The following is a 14,070-nucleotide window of genomic DNA, read 5'->3' as shown; positions in this document are numbered from 1 at the left end:
GTCAAAAAAGAGCCCCACTTCCACCTTTCTTTGTGTCCTGTGGAGCGATGACTGGGCTTCTCCCCGACAGCCCCTTGAGGTCCATTACTCCTTCTCCTGGGCCATGGCGAGACATGTCAGGGTTGCTCCCCGATGACCCCTTGGGACACAGCATGGCCATCGCTTATGCGCGCTGGTCCCACCGGCACTGGCCTTTCTCCCTCCAGCTCCCCTTGCGCCCTGGGTGATGGAACAAGTTTCTGGGGGTGGTGTCGTCCTTCTCCAGCAGGGTCCTCAGTCCTTCAGCTTGTGGCACGCAGGTTACCAAAGACCACCTAGTCACCATTGTTAAAAAGCAGGTTCCAGGCTTTTTAGGATTAACTTCATGTAAGTTTATTCCAGCTTAATAGTTACAATCCACATTTAGGACATAGATAGTGGACAGACACCGGCTCCCATCACCCAGGGCCAGCCAGCTGTAACTGTCACTGAATAGAACACTCACTAAGACGATTCTATCATCCACACACAAACATTCCACACGACATAACCAGCTACATCACCAGAGACAGGCACAATACAACAGTTTTTATACATAAAATATCTCTAGGTAACAAAATGAAGAAAAGCTTGAGTGTATACTTGCATAAGCTAGCAAAATGTAAAGCAGCATGCACTGACAAAAATCGCTGACAATGAACAAAGGAAAGCTTTGGAGCCTCCCTTGTATCGAAGCAGGATGAAGCCACAGCCCATATCCAGTGACGCCACTACAGCAAGACAGGGCTCTATAAACCCCTGCCTGGGACCACGGTGGCAGGAGAACGGATGAGGGCCAGGAGAAGACCGTTCAGGCAGCAGAGTCCTTTGCTACCATCCTCCTTTTTAGAAGACTAAACTGGTTATCCTCACAAGATAGACCCTTTGCCTTATTTCCCTAGAAGGGTGCATTTATTCTGGTGTGAACGTAATTAGGGACACCTTTACACAGTCCATAAACAGGAATTCTGAAGCCTACGGCCGAGGAGAGACTGCTGCTGCACATTCCATAAACTAGTATTCTGAGCCTTATGCTGCCCAGCACTTTGAAGTGTAAAACTAAGCAAGCAATGCCACAGCACAGCACATATGTCAGCATTCTCAGGCTTACCATGTAGCAGAAAACGTAGCAAGTTTATGGAGAATAAGAGATTGCCTAGCACTCTAAAGCTTACGAAGATGATGTTGGGTGTCTTGACCCACGTTCAAGTTATTATGCTGCAACATTTGGTGCTGTGGGCTTAGGAAATCCAAGATGGCGGAAAAGCCCACATTTGCGCCAGAATCCAGGAGAACCGCGCAGTTTTGCGCACACCAAAATGGTCCCCTGACCTGCCACCCACCAGTGCAAAGAAAGATGGTTCTGTTCAAAATCCGTTTTTATTAATGTCAAAAATTGCTAAGATCATGGGCCCGAAACCACCAAACAAAAATCCAACTATGGTTGAGTGTTTTAATTTACTCTACTGCAGATCCACATCAATGCCAGGTCAAGCAAGGATCATATACTATCAAGTAAAATCCTTTCTTTTTGAAATGTATTAATTCAAGACAGCTGTCAAAAATAGGTGCAGTACCGCATTGGAAACTGACCGGCGCTGGCGCTCTATAAATCCTGACAGGAGAGCTGTCTTGCAGAACTGTGCAGTGAACAGAAGGGGGTCTTATGTAATTAAAAGTTCAAAAGACTTGCTTTTCCTGAGAACCATCAACACCTCAGAGACACACACAACAGCCCAGGATATCACATGGCCCTGTTGATTGAGAGGGAGGAGTTTCCCCTGCAGCCTGCAGGACACAACACAATAGACCCTTTCAATTGAATAGAAATGCAGATTAGGGTGTAGCTGGCAACAGCTGCCCTGCCAAGAAGGAGAGGCCTGTGCTCTCTGACTCACCAAGCTTCTGGGGGCGGGCCAGACTGGATTGTGGATTCATATTGCAGCAAATATATGTTTAAGTTAAATTGCTTATAAAATCTTGTATTAAGCTCACAGAAATGTACAATTTGGGGGTCCTTAATATGGAAAATGCCCTCACGATCTGAGACCAAACTCCACTTTGTGCAGTGTTCTGGGACCGAACCCCGCTATGTATTAATATTGCAGACACTGTGTTTAGGATAGAGACATAGTAATTTCCAGTAATATGCTCAGGGAAAGGGTGCAGGTCTGTAAATTTTGAGGAAAAACCAATATGGCGAAAGTCACTAAAAAGCACAAAATGTTGCCATTTTTGAACCCAGGCTCTGAGGGGGATCAGAGTTGGGCGAGAGTGTATCTTAAATGAATCTGTGAAATGTGTAAGTAATTTCAACGACGTGTGTATCTGGGAAACCTGTTAGTTATGAAAAATTCATTTTCTAAGTAAAAGCAAAGGGGCGTTTCTTCAATAGACTATAAGACTCTGACTCACTCCGACACAATCCCTTCTCAAATCAGGACACAGAGCATCCTTGACCTATCAAATCATGAGAGGGTTGGGCATGCAGAATGAGCCGACCCACCCATTTTCAAAAGACCTAAAAAGAGAAACTGAAAGCCAGACAGGGACATTCATTTTCCATTTTCTTGCGGAGCATTTTGCCGGACAACACAACATCTCGAAGGAACATCCAGAACTTAGACTCCAGATAGACTACAGAACTTAAAGCAAAGGCCTAACCCACAAGCTGAGAACTCTTCTCAGCAGGCCTTCAGAATCCAGCAATCCAACCAAACTATTCTACAGCCGGGCGAGCTGTTGGATTCTTTGCCAAGAACTTTTGCCAGAACAGGTAGCAGTACCCAGAAAGCAGTGCTGTATCCAGAATCCACTTGATCCAGACCAGCAGAACCAGAGACCCAGACCAGATCGTTGTGAGCAGAACCGGTACTAAAGACCTTCCGTGGCGAGAGAACCGCAGCCAACCTGACCAGACCCTGACGGCCTATTTCAAATTTATAGTGCGAGTACTCAGTTAGAACTGTGCAAAACCAATCTCTTAGTTTAAAATAATCTAATGCAAACTATTTTAATCGATTTAGAACTGCATCATAAGAAATCGTGTGTCCATTCTGCAAAACGGTCATCTGACATTCTGAGCTTTACTTTTATTTTGAGAATCTAACTCCATTAAATCGTCCATATCTTTTGAACCGCGTGTGCTAGGAACGTGGTTTATCACCTTAAAGCAGTGGTCTTCAAACTTTTTTGGCCGGGGCCCCCCTGAGCAAAATTTGGGCAGGTCGGGACCCCCCAGAAATGCCAAATGGACAGTATATATTGCGTGCCATCGCCTGCTCCCATCACAGTCGCTGGGCTCCCTCATCCCACTCCTACCCAGTCGCTGGTCTCTCCCCACCCCAACACACACCCTGGGCTCTCCCCACTCTGCTCCCACCACTATCCCATGGTTCCTGCCCATTGTGCTCCCACAATAGTCCCTGGGTTCCCCCATCCCGTTCCCAACACAGTCTGAGGGCCAGTGGCAGCTGGTGAATTTTTTTTTTAAGTGGAGGGGCATAACTATTTCCACCAAAAATACAATAGCGACCGAGCATAGTGAGGGAGCTTGAACCAATAAGAGGTTGTTCGGGGTGGGTTTCCCCCTGTGAATTTATTTTAAATAATGGGTTAAAATGTTGCATTGTAGAGCATACTTTTAACAAAAAATGGGTAAATAGCCAAACAGTTTGCAATTGGTGCTGGGAGACCAGGGGGCAGGCATTGATATTGATATTTTATTTCTATCGCGCTCGTACACAAGTGTTTCAGAGCGCGACAAGGCAAGGGAGGGGAACAGAGGAGAAGAAAACAGCGATCTTACTAGGCCCAGTGACATTGAGAACGCGCAAGTGCGAGGGGGAGGGGAAAAGTGCATTGAAGGGGGTAGAAGTGGAAAGTGCGAAGCAGAGGAGAAACAGATAAATAACAATAAATAAATAATAAAGGCAACAAACAGTGTTAGTGCAGCCAGCAATTTGCAAGTGCTACGTTTAAGGCTGCAGACAGGGTAGGTCTGATAAGTGCAGGAAGAAAGATGGTCCTCCTCAAGTTTTAGAGTGGCAGGGCGCTGTTCCAGAGGGAGGCCCCAGCCGAAGACAGAGATCTACCCCAGCTCGTTTCTTTGATAAACGACTGACCCTGAGGGAGTTGGAGGTAGAGGAGTGAAGAGCTCGAGAGGGGAGGTATTTGCGGAGGGAAAGCTGAAGGTATTTTGGACCCAGGCCCCAGAAAGCCTTGTGGACAATGCAGAGGGTTTTGAATGATAGATGTCCAGTAAAAAGATACCATCCCTGTCCCCTAGCCCCACTGGTCCTAACACAATCAACATGATTATGTGTGTATGCAAGGCACTGCACATTCATACAGCAATCACTCTATCATTCACATGAGCATCCATCACCATACACTCACTCATAACATAAGCATACACGCATCCATACACATGTTTAAATAAAAACAATGAACATAAACGTACCTTCTGCATTGGCCTGCGTGTGGGCGCTGAAACGGCCTGCTCCAGCTGCTCTGTCCGTATGTGCAAGGAGGCGCAGGAGCTCCCCCTCAGACATACAGACATGCAGTGCCCCAGCCAGCATTTCCAATGAGCTATGCAATGCTGGCGAATCAAAACGCCCCAGCACTTGCATGGCTCAGTGAGTATGTGCGGCTGAGGAACTAAACTGAACTGTCAAAGGGAAACAGTGTTTCCCTTTGACAGTTCAGCCAGCCCAGGAGCACTGCATTAGCTGGATAAAACAGCTGAGGGAGTGCTCACTGTTTCACTGGGCTGGCTCCTTAGCTCCTCCATAATGGGTGAGGGGCCACTGGGTGGGCGCCCCCTCGCCATTATGGATGAGCCGCCAGGCTCAGACAGGCCTATAGGGCAATGCCTGTACCAAAAATGTAAAATGCTAGTGTGGGCCAGTCAAAATGGGCCACCATTTTGGCCAATGTGGACCAGTTTGATGAGTTACTTAACTATGCAGTTAGTAATGTTGACCGTTGTTGCTGAATATATCACAATTTACTTACATTTTAACACAAAGCACCCCCTTGGGTACTATTGAAACAGTGGGCTTCATTACAACTCTGGCGGTAGCTGTGCTGGTAAAACCGGCACGGCTGCCGCTGGAGTTGCATCCGCGTCCGGCACCTGCGAATGGGCAATTACCAGGTCATGCCGAGTTAGGCGGACATGACAATTGCCCTTTCGTGGGTGCCGGTACCGGTAGATCCCCATCCCCATTTGAGCCCCATAGGGCTCAATGGGAATGGGGAGATCGGATGCACCGGCACCGTTATTAACGGTGCCGGTGCATCCGATGAACTGTGCTCGCGGGTGCCGCACGGCCTGCCAGGTCAGACCTGGTGGGCTGTCAGGCACCCGCAAGCACAACTCTTACTATGGCGGTACGGTAGCAACGGTGCCAGTAGCTGACCAGCACCGTTGTTACCATACAGCCATAGTTGTAATGTGGTCCAGTCTGTGACTAAAGGAATGAATATCCATTTACAACTGTGGGCCACTTTTTCATTGTTGCCTGAGACAGTTTCATGCTTCAGCCCGACCATGTGAGCCACCCCTGCCCATTTCTTCGAACCTAAAAAAAAAAAAAAAAAAAAAAAAAAAAATACTATTTCTTTTTTTTTTTTTATTCATGCTGAGCTCTCAGGGCCCCCCAGGAATGCACCCGCGGACCCCTAGGGGGTCGCGACCCACAGTTTGAATACCGCTGCCTTAAAGCTAAGATAAGCTTTCCAACAAGCCTAAAACCGACTTGCTACTCCTTATAGTTCCTCCGTAATCGCGATTGACGCACTCAGAAAAAAGTGCCGCGAAATGACAGTTTGCTTCATTTCAACCACGTGTAAAAATATCCGTCGTTTGCTTCCATTACTGAATCCCGTTTTCAACCTGATAACCATCCCTGAATCATTGGTAGGGCTGACCTGAACTGATTTAAAGTATCTCTCACTCACCCTGAACCTCTAGAGGGAATTAAAAGCATTTTCAGCATATTTTTCACTTCATTGCCACCACATTTAAAAGGATCTTGCCTGCTTTAAAATCATACCCGTTTTCCTCTAAGCTCGCTGGGGGGAACTGGAGATTTGTATTGCATTTTGTATTCCTGAGAATTGTGTGCTCTCCTTCCATCTCCTTATCTTGCATAAGGGGGGAGGGACTTGTCAAAGAAAAAGTGATCATATTATCTTTTGTTGAAATCATATCAAGTTTATTTCTGTGCTGCATTTTTCCCTCATTGCTTTTCCTTGAAATCATAAAAGTATTTTCTGCTACCTTATCTTTCCTATACTAACTCCTCATTGATTGTAAAGAAGTGTGCTAGTGTCAGATTATCTATTGTTGAACATATTAATAAGTGTGCTATCAAATATTAAATTATAAAAGTGTGATATATATTCTTTACATTTTCCAATAAATCTTTTAAATTGCAAAACAAACCTACTTCTTGGCTCAGTGAGGTCAGGGGGATTCAAAGAGAGGGGCGTTATATAAGGATTTATCATCGAGAGTATAACTTGTCATAAAAAAAATATAAATAAGGGCTTCTCTTGGGCGTCCCAGATGAGGCACTGACTTAGTGGGATTGCTGAATTGAAGTCACTTAACAAAGACTGCCCAGCTTGCTGAAGCTGACAGCGGGGGAAAAAAGAAGCTGCCACACAGTCCATACACCAGCATTCTAAAGCCTTGGGTGAAGCAGAGACTACAGCGGACGATTCCATACACCAGCATTCTGAAGGTTACGGCGGAACATTAAATTATCATTCTGAAGCTTGAGTGTCTGCTAATGCACATTCCGTAAACCAGCATTCTGAAGCTTACAGTGGTCAGTCATTGGGCTACTCATGCACATTCCATACACCAGCATTCTGAAGGTAACGGCAGAGCAGACCACTGCCACACAATCCATACACCAACATTGGAGCGGACAGCGGCCACACATTCCATACACCAGTATTCTGAAGGTTACAGTGGAGCAGACTGCTGCCACACATTCCATACACCAGCATTCTGAAGGTTACAGTGGTGCAAACCGCTGCAACACATTCCATACACTATCATTCTAAAGACTTGGGTGAAGCAGAGACTACAGCGTATAATTCCATAACACCAGCATTCTGAAGGTTACGTCGGAACATTAAATCATCATTCTCAAGTTTCAGAGACTGCTAACGCACATTCCATAAGCCATAATTCTGAAACTTACAGTGGAGCAGACCGCTGCAACACATTCCATACACCAGCATTGGAGCAGACCGCTGCCACACAAGTTCATGCACCAGCATTCTGAAGGTTACAGTGGAGCAGACCGCTGCCACACAAGTTCATGCACCAGCATTCTGAAGGTTACAGTGGAGCAGACCGCTGCCACACTTACATACAGCTGCATTATAAATCCTTGGGTGAAGCAGAGACTACATCTGGCCATTCAATAAGCCAGCATTCTGAAGGTTACTGCGAGTGGAATGTGCACGAGTAGCCCAATGACTGTCCAAAGATTCATGTTCGGGGAGTTGCTAGATCTGGAAATGACCCGGGGCTAAGCTGATGTCGGAACTGTTGGGACTGGGGGCTAGCTAGACTTTTGGCTGTAGCTCCTGAGATTCTATCCGGGGCTACAACTAAAAGATCAGGGGCTATAGCCCCCTTAGCCCCCCCCCCCTAGCAACGCCCCTGATCCAGCCGAGCACATGCTATATACCCGCATTCGGCGCGGTGTGCAGCGTATATGACGGCACGCAAAGCATCTGGATGCAGGTATATGGCCCTGGCTTGCACACCGCGACGCACATTAATCCGCTCTGTGAAAAGCAGCCTGTGCTGCCGTCATGCGCTTGCATGTTCCACTGGCCAGACGGTTCTGCATGCATTCCATGATGTAGCTGCATCCAGGCACTCCAGCGCCAGTAGCTGTGCATGCAGTTCCATAGAGGCACATGCACAGCCTGTACGGGCTGCATCCGAACATTCATTCAAGGACCGCAGAAACTGCTTGCGTGCTTCTCAGACCCCGGATTTAATGTGTAAGCTGCAATAATAATAGTTAAAACACTGCACTATTTACCACCATCTTTGTGAACTTCCCTTTTAAAGAAACTTTTTGAGAAGGGCGATGTTGCGAGTTCTCACGCACACACATTGCCCGCGCCCCCTTCAAACATACTCTTTCCTGTTTACCCTCAAGTTTTTTTGTGCATTTTGTCATCCTACCTTTTCCATCCGGCATTGTGGGAAGGGGTGCGAGCGCGAGAGAGCCAGTCGCGGCGTGGCTCCACGGTGTGAAATCGCTCCGGCAGCCCGTGCCGCTTCCTCGGTGTGGCTCTCGTTCGTTCGGCGCACGCTCTTGGAAACCTATGATACGGGGCCCCAGGCAGATGGCTCCCTGCAGCAAGCCGGAGAGGGCTTTAACGAGAGCACTGCCCACAAGCCGTCGTGCACCTTACCTGCACCGGCGGTGGTGCGGTGGACCCTCTGCCATCCGTCCGGGCTGTAGCGTCGACAGCGAGTGCACTGCGGCGGCCTCGGCGAGCCCCAGCGGCTCCCCTGGCGCGCGATGAATGCTGTGCTATGAGTCATGCAGGCAATTTCTGCTTTTCTATATTGTGTGTGCGGTGACGTGCTGCTGCGTGTGTGTGTGTGTGTGTGTTTGTGCGTGCGTGTGTACCTTCAGTACATAAAGAAAGGCACTGATGCGACTAGAAGCCATACGAGGGCGAGCGTCTACTATAAACCACAGGACAGCCGAACTAGTAGTGCCGGGTCCATAGAGCTCTACCACAAGCCACAAGGATGTGCGCCGGTCAGATCGCCCACACACAGCGAGCGATGACCCGGTTAGGCATACTGCTACCAAACGGCACCGAGCAAAAATTGTATTCTGGGACCATGTGTAAAAAGGCACACCTCAAGCCTCCCAATTCCGGGGGATTCAGAGTGAGGGATGGGCCCGCCAAAACACGGACTAGATTTGGAGCATTTTAAAGATCTACGGCATGGCCCCAAACCTACATCAGCAACAGCGGCAACCTACAAGTGGCAGGACATTTCACAGAAAGCTTTAACGCTGCAGATAAAAGGGTAAACCAAGGTTCCGGTAATATACAGGATATGTTACTTCAACAGGCCGCCGATGCTGCTGGTGTAGGTTTAGTACGAAAGTAAACCTATACAGAAAAAATAATTCCCAATTCAGACTTCACCTCCCCAGTCATTGGGATGATATGTACACATTTTCTGTTTTCATTGAGCGCGTTTGGATACATATAAATTGCCTTTTGCGCACTGAAAACAATGCAAACACTCAATTAAAATGCAGTGACATAATAAACTACTTATAACGATAAAAAGAAACATCACACATGATTAAACTGCTCTGTTCTGACCAGTTCTAGCTGATGCAGTCTACTGCTTTGAATATCCATGTCCATGACATTGGCATTATAATGCAAATTAAACTCAAGATCAGGCGATGCGTTTTAGTCCCAAAAAGACGCTTGACAAAGAATACCATTTGGGAGTGGATTCGGTGCTGTTAAAGGGCACCCTTCTTGGTTTCAATTCTTCAAGAAAGCTGATCTATGCCTACTGGAGAGATTAAAGTGTGGCCAATCTGATGGAGGACCCGGGGGCGACGATTTAGTAGAGGGTATGTAAACACTAAACAAGAAAGAAGGGAAACAAAGGGAAAGGTTGTAGCAGGAATGGAACACGAGTTCGAGGGTCACCTTTCCTGGGACAGAACGGATCATACTCTGGTAATTGGTAACAAACAAGCATTGGCCGAGCCAAAGGAATTGGCTTTTGTGTAGCGTTGGGATAGGCTTTTGCTAGGTCCTGCCATAATGTTACCATCTATTCTATTAAATTAATTTGTTGGGCCAACACGTCCAAAGGCCTCAGGGCGCTCACAGACATGCAACAAAAACACATGTAACCCTATGATGGAAATAGCCTCAAGTGTATTTATTCAGTTCCGTTATCAAAGAGAAGGGTTTTCAAGCCATTTTTTTAATTGAGATCGATGGAATGGATCTCAGTGCACAAGGTAGTCTATTCCAAGTAATAGGGGCCCATGAATCAAAACCGTGAAAAAGCCGGCAACATCTGCAAAATGGTGCAACTATCAGGGCATGTGATAGCAGTGCTTGGCAAATGCCTAAGGCCGATACAAAAGTTGAAACGGTGGGCTTTGCCAATGCTTGTTTTCCGAAGTACTTCAGTGCTTTCAAATGAAGTAGCTAAAGAAAAACTTGGTTAAAACATTTCAATTACACCTGCAACAAAGCCATAAGCCATCAGCAGACTACTAAGAATTAAACTGCCAAGCCAAGGTTTTATATTACTGCTTGATAAAGCTAGCACAGGGAGATCCCGGGTGGGGGGCGGAGAGGGGTGCTTTGTTTCGAGCTGGGAGGGGGTACGTGAGGAGAGACGCATGGGTGTTTATTTACTCACTCATTGACTGCCATCTCCCACTTAGTTGTAAGATGAAACTATTGCATTGGAGTACATGTGACACTTAAGTGCCACCTAAAAGATGCCCTGCGAGTACATCTTGATTGGTGGCATGAAGCAGTAGTAGAGGCAGAATCTCTGGTAGATGAGGTCACAGCGTGGCACGGTCCCTCCTTCACGAAGACTCTCGCCCACTCCGAGGCAGCCACCATGCTGTTTGTATGGCTTAATTCACTGACTTATTAAAAATCACCATAAAAAACGTGTACATGTGCTATATTTTCTTCCTAATGTCATAGAAACATATTCCCGTACTGCTTACATTGAGATTTTCAATTTGCATGATTTGGGAAGATATGTTTGGTAACTGTTTGTGAAATTTTCTTAGTCTTACCTGCCGTTTTTCATTCCTTACAAAGAAAATTCCACTAATCCATCCACATTTAACATGTGAGGTGACCACACAAACATTCACCCAAGGCCTCATCTTTCCTGGTTTCAACCCCATCACTTCTCAGCCCCTTCCTTCACCAGTCCTTTACCTTAATTTGCTTTCTGTGAAGGGGGTAAACATACTGGGTCTGCTGTAATAGCCCATACGGAGCAAAATTGCCCTGCTTGTACCCCCTTTGTCCCGTTAGTCCTGAAACTACCCAGATTTCTTCCTTTCCTTCTCTATGCGCATTTCCCAACACGGGTATTCGTCATTGAAGGCTTTTCTCATGACCACTGTTTTAAACAAATTCCTCATCATGAAAGTCGATGAATACGCAAACCAATGGCATGGGCGGATCGCTCTCCTGCCTCTCAAATGCCCCACATGAGGCAACTAAACTTTGCCACTTGGGCAATGTCTACAGGCCGCAGGAACGTCATTTGGGGGTAGCCAGGGGTCACAACTGCAACTCCTCCCGCCGCCCAAAAAGGTCTCCCTTGCTAACCCGACAAAAATATATATCTTACAAAAAAATGTAAAGGAAGCTCCTGGGCTGCAGCCAGCGCCATGTGGATCTTTGTTTCTGGAGTGGCTGTATGTTTAGGCCTTTTTCAAACACACTTTGAGCAGTGACCCTAAACAAGAACATCGGAATTAAAAACATTTTGCATTTCTTGAATTCTATACCCCAATTGCTAGAACCATTAAAGGTTTATTCCAGGCAGACTTCAGGGGGTGAGTCTCTGATTTAGTCGGTTCTTAAACGCCTCAAATAATGCAGACACAAATTTCCAAAAGGCATTTAGAGTAGAACAAACATCAATTTCGGAATATGTATTTTGCTTTTCGCAAGCAGCAATTTTAGCAGGTTTTTTCTGGCATTGACTCTGTTAAGATCATCACACGACATTCCATCTCGGTGTGCTCGGTCACTTGGCAAAGTCCTTGTGCCTAAAAGCTTGAGCACAGTGTAGCAATGTTTCACCAAAGTATATCAAATGGCCCTGAATTTCATTCTGCCACAATTAAAGCTTTGTTGTAATGTGAATCTTTCCCATCTCACTGCCATGCAGTTCAGGATGTTTGTTTGCATGAATGAGATAACGAGTGCCCAGAGTACGGGATGTCATGTTAGTGTGCTGCTTTTCCTATTTTGCCAACCTCTGAAGCTTGAAAAGTAGATCCACGCAGGCTTGACATGTGGCCAACGTTGCACCAGAACTGCAGATGAACTGGTTTGCTGTTAAATCTCTGTTACCAGTTTAATGATATCCACTACAGTGTGTAATTGGCTTTCTGACTTTGAAAACATTGAGACAAACAAGTTGCTTACCAACTGGTAACGTTCTTTTGACTGGATATTCCTCCAACATATTCCTCATCACAGCTGTACTGCTTCGGACATTTTTTCAGCAAAGGGCACCCTACGTCGATGGCGTTGGGTCGATGTCCCTGGAAGGCCTCTGTTGAGGGGGACGTCATCAGATGTTATAAGTAGCATGCACAGCGCCCGTAGCCTCAGTTAATGTTTTTCCCCCTCACAAAGTGTAACACACGTGCCTATGATTAAAGCATTGACTGCTCTTAGCCTTGTTGGAAAGTAAGCGGTCACCGCATTGGAAATTCTTGAGGGGTAGGTTGGGAGGGCGATGAGGAATACGTTGGAGGAACATCCAGTCGAAAGAACGTTAAAAGTTGGTAAGTAACTTGTTCTTCGAATGGATTGTGTTCTCGAACCTTTTCCTCATCTTTGACAGACTCCCAAAGCAGGATCCATGAGAGGAGGAGGGACAAGAATTTAGACATACCCAATCAAATGGCAGAGTAAAGCACTGCCTTACCAAAGGCAACATCCCGAGCATGGGAAGTAGTCCAGGGAATAATGCTTAACAAACGTGTGTATGAAGACCACCTTGCCGCATCGCAGATGTTCTTTACTGGTACACCCCTCTGCAGGGCTGTCGATGTAGCCATGCCCCTGGTGGAATGAGATCATAAGCCCTCCCTCAGGAGGGTCCTTGCCAGCCAACCGGTAGCGTTCCGAAATAGCGAGGATGATCCACCTAGACAAGGTCTGCTTAGAAACAGCCTGGCCCAAACGGTGTCCAGTATACCCCACAAAGAGATGTTCGTCCACTCTGACCCTGGATATCCTAGAAAGATAAAAGCTCAAATCCCTCCTCGGATCCAACCTATGGAGTCTCGCCACGTTCTTACTAGGATGCAGAGGATGATAGAAGTCGGGGAGCACCACCTTCTGACAAATGAAATTCTGACACTACTTTAGGTAGGAGGGACGGACATACTCTTAATACTACCTGGTCCTTATGGAAAATAAAGGGTGGCTTAGAAGAAAGTGCCTGCAATTTGCTCACTCTTCTAGTAGAGGTAACTGCAACCAAGAAAACAGTCTTAAATGTCAACAATCTCAACGGACAAGAGTGCAAGGGTTCAAATGGAGCACCCATCAGAAATGTTAAAACCAAATTAACAGACGGCACCTGAAAAGGTGACGCCGGGAACACATTCATGAGCCCTTCCAGAATCTGAGTGATCAGCGGAATCGCTAAATAGGAGCATTCTTCAGACGAGCGCTTAAAGAGACGGCACTGCCAGGTAACCTTTAATGGTTCCCACCTGAATACCCCTGTGGGCCAAAGAAAGCAAGAAGGCGAGCACCTCCGAAATAGAGCACTGAAAAGGATCAGCATTCTTTCCTCTGCACCAGTCGCGAAACTTACGCCAACGGTACAGGGACTTTGTTGTTGGCCGCATAGCCGAAAGCAACACCTCCATCCCGTCATCCAGGAGGTCCCAATCCTTACATCTCAACCTTTCAGAAACCTTGCGTGAAAATTGAGAGTCATGCCCTCTGGATGGAGAACCCATCCTTTTCGCGAGAGAAGATGCTCTTTGGGGAAGACTTATCGGAGGACAGATTGACATGTCTAGAAGGTGCAGGTACCACGCTCTCCTGGCCCAATCTGGAGCAATGAGAATTATGCGGGTCCTGAACTGTCGTAACCTCCTGAGAACCTGGGGAATGACTGGGATTGGAGGAAACTCATACAGAAGGGGGAATGACCAATCCACGACGAACGAGTCCCCTAGCCTCTGAGGAAATTCCCTCTAGCAGTACCTTTCA

The 14,070-nt window shown here is 46.7% G+C and overlaps 1 protein-coding gene across 8 annotated transcripts in view; it reads right to left on the bottom strand.

Moving 5' to 3' along the window:
• STK40 (serine/threonine kinase 40) overlaps positions 1–14,070 on the bottom strand; it is an 856,346-nt gene that overhangs the window by 524,430 nt on the left and 317,846 nt on the right. The window contains exon 1 of one of the 8 annotated variants that reach the window (XM_069622694.1): positions 8,479–8,572. The exons of 6 other annotated variants lie outside the window; for them this stretch is intronic. Coding sequence is in view for 1 of the 2 variants with exons in the window: in XM_069622696.1 (XP_069478797.1) it covers positions 8,246–8,261 (16 nt within the window). In the remaining variant the exon portion in view is untranslated. Of the gene's footprint in view, positions 1–8,245; positions 8,376–8,478; positions 8,573–14,070 lie in introns of those variants that run through there. One more of the 8 variants, XM_069622696.1, reaches the window with a different exon arrangement.

The sequence above is a fragment of the Ambystoma mexicanum genome, chromosome 11, assembly GCF_040938575.1.
Source record: "Ambystoma mexicanum isolate Mex_15411 chromosome 11, UKY_AmexF1_1, whole genome shotgun sequence".
In the NCBI taxonomy this organism is placed as follows: Eukaryota; Metazoa; Chordata; class Amphibia; order Caudata; family Ambystomatidae; genus Ambystoma; species Ambystoma mexicanum.
The sequence above is the reverse complement of the archived record's forward strand: the minus strand, read 5'-3'. Positions and strand labels throughout refer to the sequence as shown.